The 22,012-nt window shown below is 44.7% G+C and overlaps 1 protein-coding gene across 1 annotated transcript in view; it reads right to left on the reverse strand.

Annotated features, from left to right (window-relative positions):
• Positions 1–1,193: 1,193 nt before the first annotated feature.
• The window catches only part of Actn2 (actinin alpha 2), a 71,500-nt gene continuing 50,681 nt past the window's right edge, over positions 1,194–22,012 (reverse strand). The window contains exons 12-21 of the mRNA XM_027409451.2: positions 19,869–20,019; positions 13,848–13,956; positions 12,196–12,336; positions 10,919–11,101; positions 9,767–9,901; positions 8,707–8,886; positions 7,115–7,261; positions 4,563–4,628; positions 2,818–2,976; positions 1,194–1,411 (exon numbers count right to left, since the gene is read on the reverse strand). Of these exons, the coding sequence (XP_027265252.1) occupies positions 1,253–1,411; positions 2,818–2,976; positions 4,563–4,628; positions 7,115–7,261; positions 8,707–8,886; positions 9,767–9,901; positions 10,919–11,101; positions 12,196–12,336; positions 13,848–13,956; positions 19,869–20,019 (1,430 nt within the window). The 3' untranslated portion in view covers positions 1,194–1,252. The remainder of the gene's footprint in view (positions 1,412–2,817; positions 2,977–4,562; positions 4,629–7,114; positions 7,262–8,706; positions 8,887–9,766; positions 9,902–10,918; positions 11,102–12,195; positions 12,337–13,847; positions 13,957–19,868; positions 20,020–22,012) is intronic.

A 22,012-nucleotide genomic window follows, 5' to 3' on the forward strand; every position in this document is an offset into this window, starting at 1 on the left:
GCTAGAATCCCAAGGATAACCACATAAACATAAAAGTTATGAAGATTTATTTTAAACATCAAACCTTCACCAGACCTTCAGAGTACCAATTTGTGATTGCTTCCCTGGTCACGAATCCTGAATGTTTTGGTTTTCACACTTTCATTCACTTCTATACCTAGAGCACCCTGTTTTCATAGTATTTAAGTGATCTGGTTCACTTAAAGAAACAAACCTACCTACCCTTTCAGTTCATTTAGCTAAAAATTCAGAGAGAAACTCACAGGTAAAGTACCACTACATCACACAGCACTGAAACTGCTTCTGCCTGACGTAGGGTGGGAAGAGTAGGCTGCAAGGAGTATGTTGTGGGATATTTGTAATATATATATTTACTGTGTGAATATATATTTCTATATTGGTTTAATAAATAGCTGAGTGGCTGATAGCTAGGCAGGAGGTATAGGTAGGACTTCTGGGCAGAGAGAGGAAGTTGGAGGAGATAATTGAGGCACAGGAGAGATGCCAATGTGATATGGAGAGAATCGGACATACAGAATGAAAGAAAGGTAAAAAACCATGGTAAAATATAGATTAATAGAAATGGGTTAATTTAAGTTATAAGAGCTAGTCAGGAGCAAACCTAAGTTATAGGCTGAGCTTTCACAATTAATAGTAAGTCTCCATGTCATTATATGGGAGCTGGCTGGCAGAACAGAGAAAGATTCATTACAGAGAACCGTGTGAGCATAAGCATGATCATATATGTACAGGTGCACGTATGCATATGTTTGTGGAAGTCAGAGAAAACTTGTGGTTCTCTCCTTCCTCTGCTTGGGATCCAGGGATCCAACTCAGGTTGTTAAGACTTTGGGGCAAGTGTCTTTCCCTGCTAGGCCATCTTTTTCATATTTTAAATATAGATTCTAAGGATCAGACTCAGATTTTTATGCCTACACAGCAAGCACTTTAGAGACTGACCTTTCTTCTTAGCCCCTCCCTCACTCCAATCTCTCCTTTGTTGTTATTTGTTTTTGAGGCAGGGTCTCACTGTGTATCCCTGGCTGGCCTGAAACCGGCTAGGTAGATCAGGCCTGTCCTTGAACTCACAGAGATCTACCTGCCTCTGCCTCCCAAGTGCAGGGAGTAAAGCCGTGTGCCCCCACATCCAGATCACCACACCTCTTAATAAAATTTGTCAAGGTTTCCAGGAAACAACCTATACTTCAGCCTTTATTTCATTCTGATAGGGTCAGGGATTACAGAAACAGCATCACAGGTCGCTTTCTCCATAGAGGGCAGAGGAGAAGGCAGTGTAATCCAGGGCACCAGGAACACTGCCTGGGCCTGAGTACGGGGGCATTCTCTTGATGCAGTACTGGGCCTGATCTGGGGGCAGCTCTCGGCGAAGCTCCTCAGCCAAGATGTAGGGCTGGAAAAAAACACACAACGGGTGCAAATTAAATGCAGAAAACACCAGAATATAAGGCATCTTAATATTTACACAGTTTTTACATTGGCAAGGCTTACAGGTAGGTATTTACTACCCACTGTGTCAATTAATGAACAAAAGCTGTTTTATATGGGGTGAGTCTACAAGATGGCCAGCAGGAAATTCAGTGTGCTTCTTAAAAACACGTGGAGAATTACTGCCAATATTTCTCAAATTGAGTCAAATGTGAGTGATAAAGGTTCTGATCTAAATTCCCCACCTCACACGCAGAGTTGGTTTATATCATACTCTGAAAAGAAGACAGGAGGGAGTCATTTGATTCACACAACTGGCGTTTTTAGAAAAATAGAGACCCTCTCATGATCTGTCTGTTTAAAATGTGGGAAATGTTGCTGCTGGAAACAAACAAACAAACAAAACTTCTCTTAAAGAAAAAGTAAGATTACTCTCAGCCTTAGCGCCACCTTCCTTGAAACTCCTGTACCATGACAGTGAAGAAGAGGAAGAAGTGAATGCCAGGCTCAAGAGAAGAAAGATGAGCCAGCTCATGCACCCACAAAGGCTGAAAGTGCAGAAGTGAGGGATGCTGAAGACCGGGACTCTGGTACTGGTTGTTAGACACTGTGCTACTGTCGGTGTAAGTCTCAATGGACCTGGAACATCACCATCCTCTCGCAAAGACCATCTGAGAGACTTGACTTCCTTCATTACAACCAAAAGAGTCCTGCTGGCCCTCCGCCTTAGACCTATGGCATTCTAGATTAGTCCTGTTCTAACTTGTGGCCAAGTATAACTTGTGTACAATAAACCATCCTTTTCACCGTCTCAGTAAGATTGACATCTGAGGACACAGCTTTTAAAAGCATACACACATGGAAACTCTCCTTTGAGAACCCCTCACCCACCCATGTTCTGGGATGAACTTTACTCTTTCTCTGAACTTAAGTCTTACTATAAACCCCTGCCTAATTTATATTAGAAATGTACAGCTGGCGAACTGGCTCCAAGGGTAAAGGCTGCAGAAGGCTGATTGTCCTTAGAATTCATGTACAGGTGGAGGAGAACTGATCACACACACACACACACACACACACACACACAAATCTTTTTTTAAAAAACTATGTATCTATAATTATGGCATTCCTATGGTGAGATGGGAGGTGGAGACAGAAGGATCCTTGAAAACTTGCAGCAAGCTAGCCTTGCATATGAAGCAGTGAACAGGAGAGACTACATCTCAAACAAGGAGAGGGCAAGGCTGACATCTGAGGCTGTCCTCAGACCTCCACTCATGCCAAGCCCATATCTGTGTATACCTATTGCCCCCAGATACCCAAAGACAATTTTAAAAGTTTGAAAACAAAGGAAAAGTTATCTAAGCGGACCTTATCAGAAGCCAGGATTCGGAAGGAGGCGATGACCTGCTCTGCGGTGTCGGTATCTGCTGTCTCTCTAGTCATGAAGTCAATGAAGGACTGGAAGGTGACAGTGCCTTGTCCGTTGGGGTCAACCAGGGTCATAATTCGGGCAAATTCAGCTTCTCCCTAAGGCAAGGTGGCACAGAGACAGTGAGTGCCTCGGTGTTTGAAAACTTAAATGATTTAAATAATTCTCCACATGATTCTCTTCCCTCTCTAGAAAGGGCTTCCCTGGTGGGTGACATAGGTTCATTTCCATCAGTTTTTTGTTGTTGTTGTTTTTTTGTTTTTTTGAGAAATAGTGATCTACATATAAGCAGGGTGCATACCTGTAGTTCTGGCATTTAGGAAGTTGAGTTGAGGCAGAAGGATGGCAAGCTTGAGACCATCCTGGAGTACACAGTAAGTTCCAAGCTGTCATCACCTGGGCTACACAAGAGGGTTTCTCTGTGGCTTTGGAGGCTGTCCTGGAACTAGCTCTTGTAGACCAGGATGGTCTCGAACTCACAGTGATTCACCTGCCTCTGCTTCCCAAGTGCTGGAATTAAAGGTGTCCGCCACCACCGCCCGGCTCATTCCATCAGTTTTAAAAGTTGCTATAGCATTGAGCCAGAAGCCCCTGCACATCAGAAGTTTGTCCATTCTGTAGCCCATGTTGCCCTTCTGAGTTACATACACATAACTAGGAATAGTAATTCAGCCAGAGTTGGAAAGTGGAATTATTAAGTAAAATGGTGCTTGTTCCTTAGTTTAAATTATGGGAGGAATCAAAGTAGGTCGTGTTTAAAATACTCATTAGAGACAGGAGTACAGCTAGTGTCAGAACTTTGACTGGTGTGTTCCCAGCACTGCCAAAAAAAAAAAAAAAGTGCTCTACATATAAGCAGGGTGCATACCTGTAGTTCTGGCATTTAGGAAGTTGAGGCAGAAGGATGGCAAGCTTGAGACCATCCTGGAGTACACAGCAAGTTTCAAACTGTCATCACCTGGACTACACAACAAGATACCCCAAGTGCTGGGACTATAGGCATATGTCACCCACCTGGTTTTCTGGCTTCTTTTACAAATTTATATATTTAGTTTATTCTCGAAGTGTTGGGAATTTAACCCCCAGGTTAGAGGTAGAGGCAGAAGGATCTCAGCAAGTTCAAGGCCATCCTGGGCTATCTAACAAGATACTGTTTCAAAATAGATATAAATAAGTAGCTCCTCAAAGAATAATTGAGTATATTATGATTGTCACAGATCACAGCAAGTATGTTCTTCTTAGCTGATGCCTGGAACTCAAAGAGATCTGCTTGCCTTTGGCCCCCAAGAGGTGGGATTAAAGGCATACACCATCCTGCCCAGCCCTTAAGAACCTCTCTTCTAACTTACAAATATTAAAGGAAAACACACTTTAAAACTTAGGGCACTGGATGCCATTAAACACTTTAAGTGGTTTCAGTGAAGTATGCAATTATATTAATAAAGCTTTTAAAAATCACCAGGAAAACCCACATCCTTGATGTTTCACCATAAGGAAACCTTGCTGGTTACTAAATAAACATGAATCTTTAACTCTGTAGCATTATTTTTATAGGTATATCTTCAAAAACCATTGTCCTGTGATATGAAAATGAACCAATTCGGAAGTTATAACATTATTTATTTCCCACGATCTAGACTCGATAAGATATCAGACCTTGATAGAATTTCAGCTAGTGTCTTACCAAGTCATAGCCCATGGAAATGAGGCAGGCTCTGAAATCCTCATGATCCATCAGGCCGTTCTTCCTCTGTGCAAATGCAAAGAACAGAGAGAGGGCAGTTAAGGATGAGATGAGCAGCTCTGCTTGACCCAGCACCCAGTGAGCAAGATGGTAGGGAAAGGGTGACCTGCGGCTCAGCCAAGAGCAGAGGTCACCCCTGACTTACTGGAGGACAAAGCCACCAGTACAAGAACACTATAAAATAGCTCTTTAGCAGGGAATAGGAGACTAGGCTGTAACTCAGTGGAAGAGCGCTTGCCTAGCACACATGAGGTCCCAGGTTTGATCCTCAGCACTGCAGAATAAAAGGACAGGAAAGGAAAAGGGGACAGGTGCTCGAAAGACCAATTAAAAATGAAGAAAACCTGCAATAAAGGCAGCAAAAGGAGCCAGTCAGGAGCTCACCACTGCCACCTATAGATAGCAGCACATCCTGCAAACATTTCTAGAGCTGAAACTGGAAACTTAGGGCTCAACCAGTCTTGGGACCTAGTGTCCAGATACAGTGCTGGGAATGGAACCTAGGGCCAGGTATAGTGTCTCACCTTCTCCCCCAAAGAAGCAGGTATGCAAAATCCTGGGTGGTTTGGAAAATGTTCCTTCGTACATGCCTCAGGGTTGTGAGGGGGAAAGCTAACATTCAAACACCAATATGACTTTATTGGTAATTCCGTTGATTTTGTTCACTCAGGAAATGACCAGTTTGGAAAGCTACTGGTAGAAGTTCTGTCTTCTGTGGCTGGAACCTGTGTCAGCTCTCAGACCTGTGTGTCTACCCTCCCCAGGTCAGCCACTCTGCAGTTCTCTGCTCCTCCCTGCCTTATCACTCTTCTGCCCACTTCCCTTGGTGCCCTGCTCTGGCTCTTGCACCTGCTTTAGAGCATTAACTCTGGAGGTGGGAACCTGTCTCTCTTTCTCTGGTCCCTTGCTGGAGAAGATCATTATGCGCAGACTCACTGGCTTTGTTCCTAAACTGGCCTCCCACTGCTAGGGTAGGAGGGTGGGCACATGAGCACTCCTTCTCTCTTGCCCTCAGGGTTTGGAATGACTAAGTTACTTATCACTTTCCCCTCTCACACAACCTTCCATTCAGATCTTGCCATTGAGCTCTGCAGACTTCTGCTCTACTTCAGACCTTCACTCCAACACACCACACAGACACACACACACACACACACACACACACTCCCATCTGGCATCTTGATGAGCTCTGGTCATGCCACTCCTGTCCTCTAGAACATTGAGCAATTCAGATGTCCACTGGGGAAGCTCTGCATCCACACCCTCCATGGCCCCACCATCCTATTGGACTGTTTTCTCTTTTTCTCTTCTCTTTTTATATTTCTTGAGACAGGGTCTTACTATGTAGCCCTGGCTGTGCTGTAACTTACTATGTAGACCAGGCTGGCCTGGAATTCAGAGATCATCCTGCCTCTATTCTCTCATGCTGAGATTCAAGAAGGTGTGTCCTATCTTGCTGTCTAGTGAGAACATGAAGTAATCTAAACATCTTATCTCTTACCCCAACACACCCCAGAAAACTTTGTTTCTTCCTTTCCAATGTTTAATGTAAATAAACCTTTTCTACATTAAAGAAATTATATTTATTTAGTTACTAAATGTCTATGTTTGTGTGCTTGAGTGTACCACATGTATGCATGGGCCCTCAAAGGCAGAAGCCTGAGTTACAGGTGCTTGTGAGCCACTATGTGAGTGCTAGGAACTGAATCCAGGTCCTCTGCAAGAACAGGAGACCTTCACCACCAAGCCATGTCTCCAGCCCAAGCAGATGCTTTCACTAAGAATAACTAAGTTTTAGCCGGACGTTGGTGGCGCACACCTTTAATCCCAGCACTCGGGAGGCAGAGGCAGGTGGATCTCGGTGAGTTCGAGACCAGCCTGGTCTACAAGAGCTAGTTCCAGGACAGCCTCCAAAGCCACAGAGAAACCCTGTCTCGAAAAACCAAAAAAAAAAAAAAAAAAAAAAAAGCTAAGTTTTGATATTAACTATAGTGTCCCAATTTGTGGGAAACAAAGCAAGCTACACTGTTGTTTTGGTTCATTTGTTTGTTTTATCTTTTTTTTTTCTTTCTCCCAAGCTGAGAACTGAACCCACGGCCTTGTGCTTGCTATGTAAGCACTCTACCACTGAACTAAATCCCCAACCCCAGGAAACAAAGCAAAAGCCTCATTGCAAAGTCAGCTGGCATGGCATCAGGACTTAGCACTGTTTGTTTGATAGCTAGTTCCCTTAGTATCACTCAGTTTCCTTGTGCATTTTTTTGAGCAGCAAGCCTTGAAGCAACTAGCCAGGCACAATGGCACACTCCTGCCACCATCTCAGTACTTGGGAAGTGGAGGCAGGAGGACCAGGAGTTCAAGGTTATCCTCATCTAGAGAGAGAGCTCAAAGCCAGCCTTGGATACATGAGACTTAAAGGACTCAAAGTGACAGTATGCATGTCATTCCAGATGTAACTAACTGCCTCTCAAACAACTAGAGATAGAGCATACCCTGTCGAAGTGGTTGAAGGAGGCTCTGAACTCATTCATCTGCTCCTGGGTGATGCCCTTTGCATCTCTTGTCAGGATCTGGGTCTCCACCTCATTGATGGTTCTGGCGATGGTTGTCAGCAGCAACTCCCATCCAACGCGGATATGCTGCCAAGGAGAAGAAGCAACAATCAGCTAGGTTGTTACAAAAGGAGGAGACTCAAATGAGCAGGAAGTAAGCAGGGCTTGGTATATGTTGAATATACTTATTTTTATTATTAATTATTCAGTGTAGGTGAGGGTGCATGTGCAGAGATCATGGGAAAATTTGGAGTCAGCTCGCTCCTTCCACCTTTACATGGGTTCCTGGACTTAACTCAGATTGTCAGGCTTTATGGCAAATGCCTTTACCTGCTGAGCCATCTCACCAGTCTGACTTTCCTATACCTAAAAAAAATATTTCCACTGTTTCAATTTTTGCAAGATTCTGTAGTATGGGAAATGTTTAGAAGTGAGACCAGAGTTCTACAAATGACGATCTACAAAGTGGCCCTTTGCATATTAATACATATTTATTTATAGTACAATATTTGGAAGTAGGGGTTAAAGCTAGAACCTTGCACGTGCTAGGCAAGTGCTCTACAAGTAAATTGTAGCTCCAGCCCACACTTTGTAGATTAAATATTCAACATATGGTCTATTTGTCACTAAAGACATCTTCCCACTAACCAAATAGGTAGATGGGTGCTGGGTTATATCCAATGGCTCCAGGAAGATCAAACTGAACCAGACTGGCAGAAATGGGGACAGTCTTGGTTTTATATGCTAATTTTTAAATAACTAATAAAAATGGGCATGGTAGCACATGCCAGTAATCACAGCATATAGGATGTGGAGGCAGCAGATCAGAAGTTCAAGGTAATTCTCAGTTACATAGTCAGATCCAGGAGCATTTGGGGAATACAAGACCATGTCTCACAAACAGTAGCAACAACAACAACAACAACAACAAAACCTAACCAAAAAACAATGGGAAGAAATGAGGACAATTTAAATTCTGATAACCTTGACAAAGAAGTGTAATGACTTCACTGTGGCAATAATAATAAGGTTGACTTTTTTTTTTTTTTTTCAAGACAGGGTTTCTCTGGGTAACGGCTATGGCTGTTCTGGAACTTTTGCTGTAGACCAGATTGGCCTTGAACTCAGAGATCTGCCTGCCTCTGCCTCCCTAGTGCTGGGATTAAAGGTCTGTCTGTCCCTTTCTGAATGGAGGCAGGGGGGGGTGGAAGGGGAGGGGGGTAGATGGGAAGTGGTGGGGAGGTCAGGAGAAGAGGAGGGAGGGGAAACTGTGGTTGGTATATAAAATAAATGAAAAAAGTGTATTTAAATAAAATAAAATTTTTAAAAAGAAAGAAACAAAAATAGTAAGGTTGACAATTAACGATTGTTTGGTGCTTGTAGCAGTTCACAGTGCTTTTCCAAACACTCTAAGCAGAAAGACTTCAGTATCTCTAGTGTTCACACACACAGGATTTACCAGAAACAGAGAGGGAGATGTGTATGAAGAAACAAGCTGAGGAGGTGTCAAGGCGGGTGTCTGCCCTTCATACCTCCATGGTGTAGTTGGTGTGCTTGTTGTCAAAGACCAGGGCCTCCTGGATGAGCTGGTGGTCACCCTCCAGCTTGTCGATGTTGTTCTTGTAGTTGATGATGTTGTGCTCATACTGCTTCAGCTGGTTCATCTGGTCCTCCAGGGCCCCTGTGATCTGAATGGAGCTTCGTGCGATCTCCTATGTGTGGGGTATGAGGAGCACTCAGTGAGTGAGGCAGTCTCCCGGGGGGGGGGGGGCGGCAAGTAGGAGACAAGTAGCAGAAATCAAGGGGGCACTCTTGGTGGTGGGGGGTGGGGGTGAGGGTGGGGGAGACAGGGAGTGGGCCTCTGGCTTTGCGCCAGTGACCATATACACCAAGGCACTGGATCTTCCCAGACAGATTGGTGACAAGACCACAGGATGAAATAAGGTGGAGTTCGTGTCTGTCTAGAGAATGGGGAAAGAAAGGCAACCACCACGATCCAAAGCAGGGACAAGGAAAACCCTACTGGCCTTGGAAGGGTAGAGACATGTCCTGAGCACAGCTATTCTGCCCTGGTGCCGGGGGCACTATGACTGACAGACACTAGCAGAGCTGTCAGACATATATCAGACCACTGGGGAGAATTTCTTATAGTTTTAGGTGTTTCTACCTCTAAAACTTAACATTTTATCCCAAAGGGGAAACAGAAAATGTCTCCTAGCTATTGTTGAGAAGTTATAAAATGAAGCCAGACCCTCAGAGCCATTCCAACGCCATTGTTCCTTGAATGTTCTAGAAACACAAAGTATGTGTGAGTCTTCACCTGCCCTCTTAGGGATGGCCGGTTTAAAAATCTAGCTCCTGGTGAGACTAAACCTGAGAAAGGGCTTTGTCACTGATGACAGATGGCAGCAGGAATGGCCCCCTCTTTCAGTATGACTCTCCCTACAATCTAACCTCTCCAGCAGGCCTTGGCATGGAGACAGAAAGGTCACAGATAATGTGGGGCAGACAGAAAACAAGGCAGGGATGTGCTGTTCTGAAGCTCAGTACCAATTCCAGATTCCAGAAGGCCCCAGGAAGGGAGCCACCTACCTCCATCTTGTTCTGGATCCAGGGCCCAATGGCATTGGCCTGGGCAGCAAACTGGCGCCGCAGGCGCTCATTAGCATGTTGGCGAGCCAGTTCCTCCTGCAGGGACTGATCCCGGACGGGCACCAGCTGCTTCACCTGTCAGAGCCCAAGGACAGCAGGGTGAGAGGCCAGCTCTGGTCTCATGGAATGACCACAGGATGAACTCACCATCAGATATTAGAACACTAGGGTTTGCCGAGGGAGGATGGGGCAAGAGGGAAGAAGAGGAAAAGAGGCTTAGGGTACAGAGGGGAAAGAAGTCCCTGCTCAACGGACTTGCTCTGACTGTCACACCAAGGGACTACTGAAAGAAGAGCTTAGTCAAGGGTATTTAAGAGTCTGTCCAAGGACAAGGGCCGGTCCTCTATTAGGTGTTCTCTCCCTGCAGCATCAAGCCCATGGGGGCTGGGACCACAGTACAGAACCATAAACTTGAATGTGGGGAAGACTGACATTTTTATTTTCACTTTCCCTGATTGAAAGTTAGCATTTCCTTTATCTATGAGAGTGGGTGCACACAGGATTCTGTAAAACCGGTGATGGTGACTGCCACAACAGTGTGTGTGCATGTGCAAGTGAGTATGTGAGCATGCATGCACGTATTCCATATATAGACATGCCACAGCACACATGTGCGAGTCAGAGGACATTATGGTGTAGGTTCTCTCCTACCTTTAAGTGGGTTCTAGGGATTGGGTCCCCAGGCTTGCACAGCAAATGCCTTTACCCACTGAGCCATCTCAGGCCAGGGTTTTAAAATGTTTCCCTGACAGTATTAATATCACAACCAACATTGACCTTGCCAAAATTTATAGTATTTTCTTTAAGGAAAATAACTTCTTTCTTTCCCTACAAATCACAGAAGTTGTTAAATAACAGGACAACTTAACACATCTATAAAACCTGGAAGAAAGGAAGGAAGGGAAGGAGGGAGGGAGGGAGGAAGGAAGGAAGGAAGGGAGGTCAGTCTGAGGGTGATGCTCAGTTAGGTCTTCCTTCTTTCCCAACCTTTCTCACATCACACAGGCCATCTATGGCCAGCTGTCCAGGTAATCCTCCCTCACCCCACCCCTGGCCCCACCCTCAGCCCACCCCCAGCCCGCAGCTGCCCACCTTGTCCCACTTGTTGCGCAGCTCGTCCATGGTGACAGTACTGTAGGGGTTGCTGGAGCTAATCCGGATGCTATAGCTCTGGATCACCTTCTCCACCTCATTCTGGATGGCCAGGATGGATTGCCGCTCCCCATCAGCCTCCGGCAGTGTAGCCTTGAACTGCTCATGTGCTGTGATCAGACTCTATGCCAGGGAACAGTACAGAGAGCCAATCTGAAGGGAGTGCCAACTGTATATTTACTTGTTTTTAGGCAAGGTCTCATGTAGCCAGACTGGCTTTGACTTGCTATGCAGTCATGTAGGACCCTGAACTCCTGGATCTCCTCGACTCTCAGCTTCTGGGATTACAGGCATGTACCACCACACCCAGACTTTTTTGTTTTGTTTTTTGAGATAGGGTTTCTCTGTATTGCTTTGGAGGTTGTCCTGGAACTCGCTCTGTAGACCAGGCTGGCCTCGAACTCACAGAGATCCACCTTATTTATAGACTTAATTGAGTGCTTTGAAGAAATATAAAAGTAAGACACTTGGTTCAGGTTGGCAGGAACCGCTTTGAAGGTTCTTTTGTATGTGTGCATATGTGGGCGTGCTCATATGTGGTTACACATATGTTTGTGTGCTCATGGGAACCAGAGGTCAACATCAAGTGTCTTCCTCAATCTGTTACCTTATTATTTTCCTTTTTGGTTCTTTTTATTTTGTTTTGGTTTTCGAGGAGGGTTTCTCTATGTAGCCCTGGCTGTCCTGGAACTTCTTCTGCAGACCAGACTGGCTTTGAATTCAGAGATCTGCCTGCGTCTGCATCCCGAGTGCTGGGATTAAAGGTGCACCACTATTGTTCGACTTTTATTTTCCATTTTTACAGATTATTTTACGTATGTTTGAGTGTGAACATGGGTTCATGCATGATGTAGAATGTATATGGAAGTCAGAGGACACTTGTGGGAGTCAGTTCTTTCCTTCCACCATGCAAATTCTGCTGATTGTTTCAGACTGTCAGGACTGGAGGCAAGTGCCTTTGCCAACTGAGCTATCTTACCAGCCCAGAACCTAGGTAATACGTAATAATACATATTAAGGCACATACATACACATATACATGTGACATGAAAACAGAAGAGGGACTATTTGAGCAAAGGAAAGAGACTAGCAGAAGTGGGGATGGGGGGGTAATGCAGAATAAAGACCTGGGGACAGGAAATACTTGTAACAAAACACATCACTTTATACAACAAATCCACACTAATTGAAAGAGTACTGAGTTCGAATCCCCTCACCTGGATCTCCTCAATGCTGTGGACAATAAACATGTCCTGCAGATCCTCCATGGCGCCCTCCATCCAGTTGTTGAAGGGTGCAGCTCTCTTGGCAAACTCCAGGTGCAACTGGTCAATTGTTTCTAGCAATTTCTCAGTTCTCTGAAGATTAAACAGAAGCAAGTGTTATTGTGGATTAAATACATTTCCTAGAGCCCTGAGGTATGCAAACATATGTAAATATGTATCTAGATCAATGAAGTATATCCTGATGTTTATTCTAGCTGCTGCTGGAATGATGGGATGGCAAGCCCTGACAGTCTCTGAGAGGCCTTCTCTGTTTAGTTTTGGTGCTGGGGACTGAACCCATAGCCTTGGCTATGCTGGGCAAGAGCTCCACCACTGAGTTTATTCCCTGGGAGCCTAGTGAGTTAAAGAAGAATTTAGTACCATCCAGAGCAGCTTCACATTTAAAGTATCTTGAAGCACTCCCCCTTGAAAATTCACAGATATACAACTTCTGTCAGCTAAAGCAATTATTTATTTATTTATTGAAATTAAGCTTGCTTAAATTTCTCTCTCTTTCTCTCTCTCTCTCTCTCTCTCTCTCTCTCTCTCTCTATCCCTTCCTTTCTTTGTCCTTCCTTCCTTTCTTTCTTTCTTTCTTTCTTTCTTTCTTTCTTTCTTTCTTTCTTTCTTTCTGTGTTCGTTTTTGTTTTGTTTTTTGAGACACGGTCCCATTTTGTAGCTTTGGCTGTCCTGGAACTCACTATGGAGACCAGGCTGGTTTTGAACTCTTCGGGATCTGCCTGTCTCTGCCTCCTGAGTGCACATTGAAGGCTTGTGCCACTATATCCATCTTTACCTTGAACTTTCTATACAGCTAAGAGTAACCTTGGACTCTGATTCTTCTACATCTACCTCCTGAGTTTTGATTAGTCACTGATGACCAGGACACAGTTTTATGGGATGCTGGGAAGTGAACCCAGGCCCTTGTGTGTACAAAGCAAGCACTTTACCAAATGAGCTACATCCCCTGGCTTATTTTCCAGCATTTTTTCCTTCCTGATCTGTTGCCAATTTCCCGAAACACATCTCAAGATGGGCCTGATATCCTGAGTAGGTTGTTGGCACAGCAGAAGTTTGGTGAAGTGGAGAGATGGTTCAGTGCTTAAGAGCTCATACTGCTATTCCAGAGGACCTGAGTTTAAATCCTGGCACTCACATGATGGCTCACAACCATCTGTAACGACTAGTCCAGGAGATATGATGCCCTCTTATGGTCTTTAAAGGTGCCAGGCATGCATGTAGGTAAAATGCTCATGCACAGATATTAAAAAATGATATATAAGTCTTTAAAAACTTTCACAAGAACTTTGGGAAGTTTGGAGTGCTTGCTACTTAACAAACAAGGCTTCGACCATAATCCCCCCCTCAAACATTTTAAAATTGAAAAGTATGTTTTGCTGCTGACTTGATACATCCCAGCACAAAGCTACCAGCCTCCCTTGGTCCTCAGACTCCCATTTTCCACATTCTTCTTAGGACTCCATTTACTGGATAAGTTAGTTTGTCTCCACAGGAGTCCATGGAGAAACACAATTAACACCATGAATTTCATTATGGAGCCTCTAGTAGGAGTTTGCAAGTGAACAGAGCTTCAAGCTTTTCACCTCCAAGGCCTCCCTCCTCTTCTGGGTGAGCGTCCCCAGTCTGTCCCACTGGTCACAAATTTTCTGGCACCGATCATTGACATTCACAGCATCATGATAGTCCAGTTCACTATGAAAAGCAAGAAATAAAGATTAATGATGTGAAGAAAATGGTACGAGTTGGAAATAAACAGGGAAGGGGTGTGTGTGTGTGTGTGTGTGTGTGTGTGTGTGTGTGTGTGTGTGTGTGTACACCTATGGAGGCCAGAAGAGGGTGATGGATCCCCTGGAGCTGGGGTTATAGGCAGTTGTGAGCTGCCAGACATGGGTTCTGGGTACTGAACTTGTGTCCTCTGCAAGCACTCAGCCACTGAGTCATCTCTCCAGCCCCTGGGCCAGGCTTTTGAACATGGGTTCTGTGTGATCAAACTGAGGTCCTCATGCTTACACAGCATGCACTTCACTGACAGTCATCTCCCATTGTCTTACCCCACCCCCACACCTTTAAAAAACACCTAATAGAAAACTGGTAAGGAGGATCAACTGCTAAAGGCACCTGCTACCAAGGTTGACAATCTGACTTTAATGCCTGTGCTGTCCCCTGATCTCCACAAATATGCTACTCTAATTACTACTTGACACAGACAAGGGAATCCCTGGGGCTCACTGGGCAGCTGGCATAGCTGAATCATGTAAACCCTTTGCCTGTTACAAAATCCTATGAAAACATCTGAGACTGACTTCTCCACATCACTCCCAGGGAACCCCTACTCCCACCCCCACCCCACATACACGTATGCAAAATACAAATGTAATAGAAAACTGGTAGGGAATTTTGGGGTTTTGTGAACTGCCCCTGTTGGAAGTATTATCACTTGGAACAAATTGTAAGAAATACTAAAAAATCATGCTAGTCAACAGTTTTTAAAACAGACAATACTGTCTTCTTAATGCCTCTGGCTAGATTTCTTTTCTTGTGTCCTCTCTGAGGCCTCCAGAGAGCATGATTCTTAAGTGGAAACTACAAGGAAAGCCAACTATCTGACCCAGGTCGGTCCAGAAAACCAGCTGCAGCCACGGTAACTGGAACTTTAAAATGAGTCACAGGGAAGGAGGAGGTGTCTGCTTGCAGGGTTGTGTGTCCTTGGCACCTCTAGAAGGGCACTCAGCCTGCTGCCAATTGAGTAACCAGTTGGGGAGGGTGTGGTGACACCACTGAGCACAGAGAGACTGTCCATTTAGGGACAATGACTCTTTGGACTGTTGGATGCCTCCAACATGGTAGAAAGAACAAAACAAAACAAAAAGCTTTCGTGAAAGTTAACCTCATCTCAGGGGTAAACTTCTGAGTCCTGCATAAAACCCACCATCCTATTAGGATAAGAAGAGAACAGGAACAGTGGAGATCAGATGTATATGCAGGAGGCTTTTTTAAAAACAGCCTGAAAAGAGGGCGGCTCCCCTGTAAACCACTCCCCTGAGGCTCCAGTTTGTTCCTTTGCTTATTCAACATTGAGTTAAGGCTCTAAAAATTTTTATTGCATATTTATTCATTGATAAATAAATGTGTAGGTGTACATACACACATGACACAGCAAGTGCATGGAGGTCAGGGGCCAACTTGCAAGTGACAGTTCTCTCCTTGTGCCTTGTGGGTCCTGGGGAATTCAACTCAGGTCATCAGGACTGGCCGCAAGCACTTTTACCTCTCTCTCAGTTCATGTTTATTGATTTTACTGTTTGTGTTGCTAAACGGAGGAAATGCATATAATTGTTATCTGAGTGTTCTTCCAGAACATTCTAGTGGACAGAAGCTCCCTGTCATTTCATTAAAGCTTGTCCAGTTCTTAAGAGCAACCACCAGCTATCTAAAAACACACACTTTGTGTGACCAAGTTTGACTAAGATTCTTGTGTCGACAGGCGTTGGTGGCACACGCCTTTGATCCCAGCATTCGGGAGGCAGAGGCAGGCAGATCTCTTTGAGTTCAAGGCCACCCTGGTTTCCAGAGTGAGTGCCAGGATAGGCTCTAAAGCTTCACAGAGAAACCCTGTCTTGAAAAGCCAAAAAAAAAAAAAAAAAAAAATTAAAAAAAAGATTCTCGTGTCTACTTTGGTTATAAACCAAAAGATGAATCTAGCAAATGCCCCGAGCAGCTCTAAAACAGAAAGGCAGTAGAAGGATCGCTAGAGAGTAAACATTAAAGAGATAAGTCTTTCCCAGAAGTTTCTGAATATTTCAATCTGAAATGTCCCTTATGGTTTCATGTTTTGAACGCTTAGTCCCTCCTGGCTAGTCCATGAATTTGAAGAAGGTGGAGTCTGGTGGCATGAGTGAGTCACCAAGGGTGGGCCGTCAAAGGTCATACTCATCTCTGGCTCCACTCCAGATGTGCTGGCTAGTTTCATGTCAACTTGATGAGAGCTAGAGTAATCTGAGAGGTGGTGGGATGGGTGGCTGGGGGACAACCTAATTGAATAAATGGCTCCATTAGACTGGCCTGTGGGCAAGCTTGGAGAGCATTTTCCCAATCAGTAATTGTCCCGCGCGCTCTGTATTTCTCGCCAGCAAGAAATACACGCAGGACACTCGGATCCTTCTGCAGACAAGCTTTAATGCATCTTGAGAGTGAAAGAGCATAAGCTTCCCAGAGCGGAGACTGAGCGGAGACACTAAACCAAGAAAACCATCCCTTATAAAGGCTGGCCAGCCGCCTGGGACGTGTTACCCTATGAATGGCTTCAGCTCCTCAGGCCAAAATGAGCCACGGGATAGGCAGAGATCAAAGGAATGGAAATTACCCAGCGCCTGTGAAGTAATTTACATCTTGGTGTCTTCAGGCACCTATTATTGTAATGGATAATGCAGGAACCGGCTTCCTACATATCCCCCTTTTTTTATTAATTAATGAAAAGGCTTTATATTATTACAAGCAAATAGGTCACCCATATGTTGAGGGATAGAGGTAGAGGTTGTACCTTCCCAAAATCAAACATTAAGACTGTGTACGGGAGTCGCGACTAGGCTGTTAGCTTGACCCGAAGCACTCTCGACCTGTCCTCTGCCGTTTTTTTGGGAAAGGGAGTCTCAGGGCAGGTAACCCTTATGCAGGTCAACATACCTCCCAGAGAAGCCTGTATAATAGGCAACTCTGTGCGATGCCTTTGCTCAGCATCCCTCATTGGGCTGCCCAGACCAGACACTCTACCCTGTGCAATGAGCCTAGGCTCCGGGTGTGCAAGAGCTGTTTGGCCGGCGGCCTATTGCTTAAGCATAGTTAGCCAAAATATAAGCACTTGGGCGATCTCTTGGTTTGAGCCCTGGAGCTTACATGCCAGCCAAGATCAAAGGAATAAAAATTACCCAGCGCCTGTGAAGTAATTTACATCTTGGTGTCTTCAGGCACCTATTATTGTAATGGATAATGCAGGAACCGGCTTCCTACAAGTAATTGATGTGGGAGGGCCAGGCCCATTGTGACTGGCTGTTCTGGGGTACATAAAAAATGAGGGGCTGGAGAGATGGCTCACTGGTCAAGAGCACTTGCTGCTCTTACAAAGGACCTGGGTTCGAATCCCAGAATCCATATGGTGGTTTTATAACCATTCCTAACTCCAGTTTCCAGGGGTCTAATGCCCTCTTCTAACCTTCATGGTCACCAAGCATGCAAGTAGTACACATACATATACACAGACTAAATGCTCAAACATAAAATGAAAGATAAATCTAATAAAAAGAATTTTTTTTTAAAAAAAGAAAGAAAACAAATTGAGCAGGCCAGGAAGAGCAGGACAGTAAGCAGCACTCCCTCATGGTCTCTGCACCCATTCCTGTCTCCAGGTTCCTGCCCTGTTTGAATTTCTGCCCTGATTTTGCTTCATGATGGCCTATGATTTCAAGACATGTTATCAGGACATGTAAGCTGTTTTCTTTCCAACTTGTTTTTTGTTTTTAATTTATTGTATATACAGTGTTCTATCTGCATGTATGCCTGCATGCCAGAAGAGGTTGTGATCCATAACAGATCCCATTACAGATGGTTGTGAGCCACTATGTGGATGCTGGGAATTGAACTCGGGACTTCAGTGCTCTTAACCTCTGAGCCATCTCTCCAGCCCCTTCCAAGTTGCTTTTGGACCTGATGTTTCATCACAGCAATAGAAATCCTAAAACACTAGATCTCCCTGTTTCCTGGTCTTCTCTGTCATGATTGACTGAAATCCTTATGAAACTGTGAGCAAAAATAAACTTTTTTCCTTCAAGTTGTTTCTGTCAGGCATTTTGGCAACATAAATGAAAAAGTAACTAAGCAGTCTGGGGAGATGACCCCCCAAGTAAGTCTGACAACCCAAGTTGAATCCACAGAACCCACATAAAAAGCTTAATGGCACATGCCTGCAATCCCAGAACTCTTATAGCATAATGGGCGGGCCAGACAGGAGAAAAATTAGAAGCCTGAAGTACACAGCACAGCAGCAGAAACAAGAAAGCCCCTACCTCAGCAAGGTGAGCAGCAAGAACCCCCCCCCATCTACACACACACACACACACACACACACACACACACACACACATTCTCAGACTGCTATTTTTAAAAATTATTATTAAGAGAGAGTATCTCAGCACTCATAATATAGAGGCAGAGGGATCTCTGTGAGTTTGAGGCCAGCCTGGTCTACACAGAAAGTTCAGGACGGCTGGACTACATAGAGAGACCCTGTCTCAGAAAGAGTGAATACTGCAACAACTTTCTGCTAAATCACAATGGAAGCACCAATGCTGCCCCTCTGAGATTATTTCTAAGATCTCCCTATTTTCCCTGATTCTTATACAATGGCTCCATGTGCACCTGCATGTGGGGAGTTAGGGCTCATAATGACTGTTTTTATGTACTTTTGAGAACTGCATAAAGTCTCTGACTTATTTTTAGGATGGGCAGGAAGGAAAAGCATGTCATTAACAGTCAGATGAGCACAGCCTAAACCTCATGCCTGGTTTCACCTCAGCTGTGTGGAGCAAACAGCACCAAAGATGCCAGCAATAACAGTCATAACAATATAAGGTTATTGCTTAAAGTTTACGGGCAACACTTAAGACTGCTTCAATTACTCACGGGAGCCATTACAGTACACTAAATAATTTGAGCCCTTTTCAAGCCCTCATTTTATTGCTGAGTGGCTGTTAATTAGCAAAGAGCCAACATTCAAGAAGCATAAAACCATGATGGAAGGTACAGATATAATGTGAGGCTGAAAAAGACTAAGGATTTATAGGGGCCAACCTGAGATGTGGTGTATTATGAAGCCCTACCTGTTAATTAAAGAGTTCATGCTCTTCAAAAGTGAGGAACCAGGGAGCCACGTACTGAAGTACATTTTAATTACTTTGCTTTTATTGTGAAATAAGAGGCAATAAAAACTCTGTAGATGTGGAGCCAGAGAGATGGTTCAGCTTTGGTTACTCTTGCAGAGGACCTGGGTTCATTACCCAGAACCCAGAGTCTCACAACCATCTGAACTCCAGTTGCAGGGGATCTGACACCCTCTTCTGCCCTCCGTATACACTGTACACATTCCAGGAATCACAGGTGTAAAGTAGAGACAGAAAACATCTGTGCAATGATTGGTTGCAGCACCATGACACCTGTCCCCACAGAACAAAACTCAAAAAAGTGAGGCAGCCTGCTTCTTCATGGCTGAGGTAGTGATTTCTCTTTGGCCTTTCTCACTGCATGAGCCATGGTTCCTGCCTCCTGACCCAGTGTGAGCCAGGCTGCTAGGCCATGGCCTCCACACTGACATCTCATTTCTTTGAAAGCTGAATAACTAATGTGGAGTCAGGTGTGGGGAATGGGAAGACCCAAGGACCCTGGCATGTCACAGTCAGCCTGGACCTGTTTTAACATTTCTAGATACCAAAATCATCATCACTGGGGCCCCCAGCCTGACCCTTTGAACTTAGCGGGGAAGAGTGCCGGCTCTCTGGAGACCCTGCATAGTGCCCATAGCCCACTATGCCTTCACCCAGGGTACCAGCACATACTTAAGCTCCTGTGCAATGGCAGCGATCTGTTCAACACGGTCCTGGTGTGCAGCCAGGTCACTCTCGAAGGCCTCATGCTTCCGAAGGAGGGCCCGAACTTCCGTCAGGGATGCTGACTCATAATCCTTCTGAAGCAAGATCTGTTCTTTGCCTGCAAAGGGAACAGCAAGAAGTGTGAAGCCAGGTATGTTATACCAACTACTCTGGAGGCTGAGGCAGCAGGATTGCAAGTTCAGGGCCAGCCTGGGCAACTCTGTAAGACTTTATCTCAAAATAAAAGAGAAAGAAGACTGTAGCTCAGTGGCGGGGGGGGTATGGGTGGGGATGGGGGGAGGCTTGCCTAGGGTTTGCAAAGGTCATGAATTCAAGTTCCAGCATTGCCTAAATAAATTAATCAGTTAATTTAAGCATGAAAACCCAAAGTCACACAGCAGCTTCCTCACACCAGAATGTGCTAAGAGAATACTGAGATTTCAAGGAAGGATAGGGACCGGCATGCAAGCAACAGCCAGCCCCTCACAGGGGAGGTGCCCAGCAAAAAAGTTGATAGTGGGAGAAGCATGCATTTCACAAAGTATATACCACATCATTCTAAGTCACAATTATCTTATTTCCCACCATGACACGCAGTTCAGTTGGGAATTATTCCCACCCATGAGCCACATGGGATAGCTGAGTAAAATCCCCTGTTAGCTGGGCATGGTGGTACATAGCTGTAATCCAGCACCCAGGAGGCTGAGACAAGAGCACTGTGAATTCAAGTTGAGTATAAGAGACATACTGTCTCAAAAAAAATGGCTGCCAGTGGGTTTTTATTGCCCCAGGCTTTGTATTTAAAAGTTATATTCTGGGGTGAAATGTGGCCACTTTGCCTGTTCTAATTCTAAACATTAGAAATTTTCTTCTTGGAATCTCCACTAATTCCTCCATAAGAATTTCTTTATTATTGTTTGTTTGGACAAGGGGTCTCTAGTGCAGGTTGGCCTTGATTTCAGTATTTAGCCAAGGATGACCTTGAACTTTTGATCTTTTTGCCTCTACATCCTTGATGCTGGGATTATAGGCATGTACCACCATGCCCAATTTGTGTGTTACTGGGGATCAAGCCCAGAGCTTTTTTGATGTGTGCTAAGCCAGAATCCCACCAACTGAGGCATATTTCCAGCCCTCTCTAGAAGTATTTCTTAAATCTAGATACTGCTATGACCTACAACAACTTAATTCCATAAAGCTGGAAATGGAAAGCAAATGTCCACATGTCAAACAAAGACACCATTGCAGTTAAGAAGTGTTAGACACCGACTGAAATATTTATCATATGAATTCACTGATGCTTCATGGAAGCCTTACAAGGGAAACAGTTTCAGTATATCCATTTTTTTGTTGTTTGTTTTTAAATTTATTTATTTATTTAGGTTTTCAAAACAGGGTTTCTCTGTGTGTAGCTTTGGTTGTCCTAGAACTCACTCTGTAGCCCGGACTGACCTCAGATTCAGAGATCTACCTGCCTCTGCCTCCCGAGTGCTGGGACTAAAGGCATGCGCCACCAACTCCCAGCTCATTTTTCTTCTTAATTATGTGTTCAGGCATGTATGTGTTTCTGTGTGGGTGTGTGCCTGTAAGTGCAGGAAAGGTCACCAGATGCCCTACAGCTGGAGTGACAAGAGTTATGAGCTCCCTCATGTGGGTGCCGCAGGAGAAGAGCACAGCTGTAATTGCTAAACCATCTCTCCAATCCCCTGGTTGTCATTTTGAAACAAGACCTCATTCTAGAGCCCTGTCTAGCTTTGAACTCAGTGTGTAGTCCAGGCTGAGCTGGAACTCTCGAGGATCCTGACTCAGTCTCCTAAGTGCTGGAATTATAGGAATACACACCACCAAGTCTAGCAAAACTCAGATGTTTTACATTTACTTATTTATATGTATGGTGTGTGTGTGTGTGTGCGTGTGTGTGTGTGTGTGTGTGTGTGTGTGTGTGTGTGTGTGTGTATATGTGTGTGTGTAGGGGTATGCATATACATGCCACTGTGTATATGGAGGATGGTGGACAATTGCAGGAATTTGTTCTAACCCAGGGTGTCAGGCTTGGCAGCAAGCCTCTATCCACTGAGCCATCTCACTGGCCCAACACTAAGATGCTGTAA

Source organism: Cricetulus griseus, chromosome 3 (assembly GCF_003668045.3).
Source record: "Cricetulus griseus strain 17A/GY chromosome 3, alternate assembly CriGri-PICRH-1.0, whole genome shotgun sequence".
NCBI classification, from domain to species: Eukaryota; Metazoa; Chordata; class Mammalia; order Rodentia; family Cricetidae; genus Cricetulus; species Cricetulus griseus.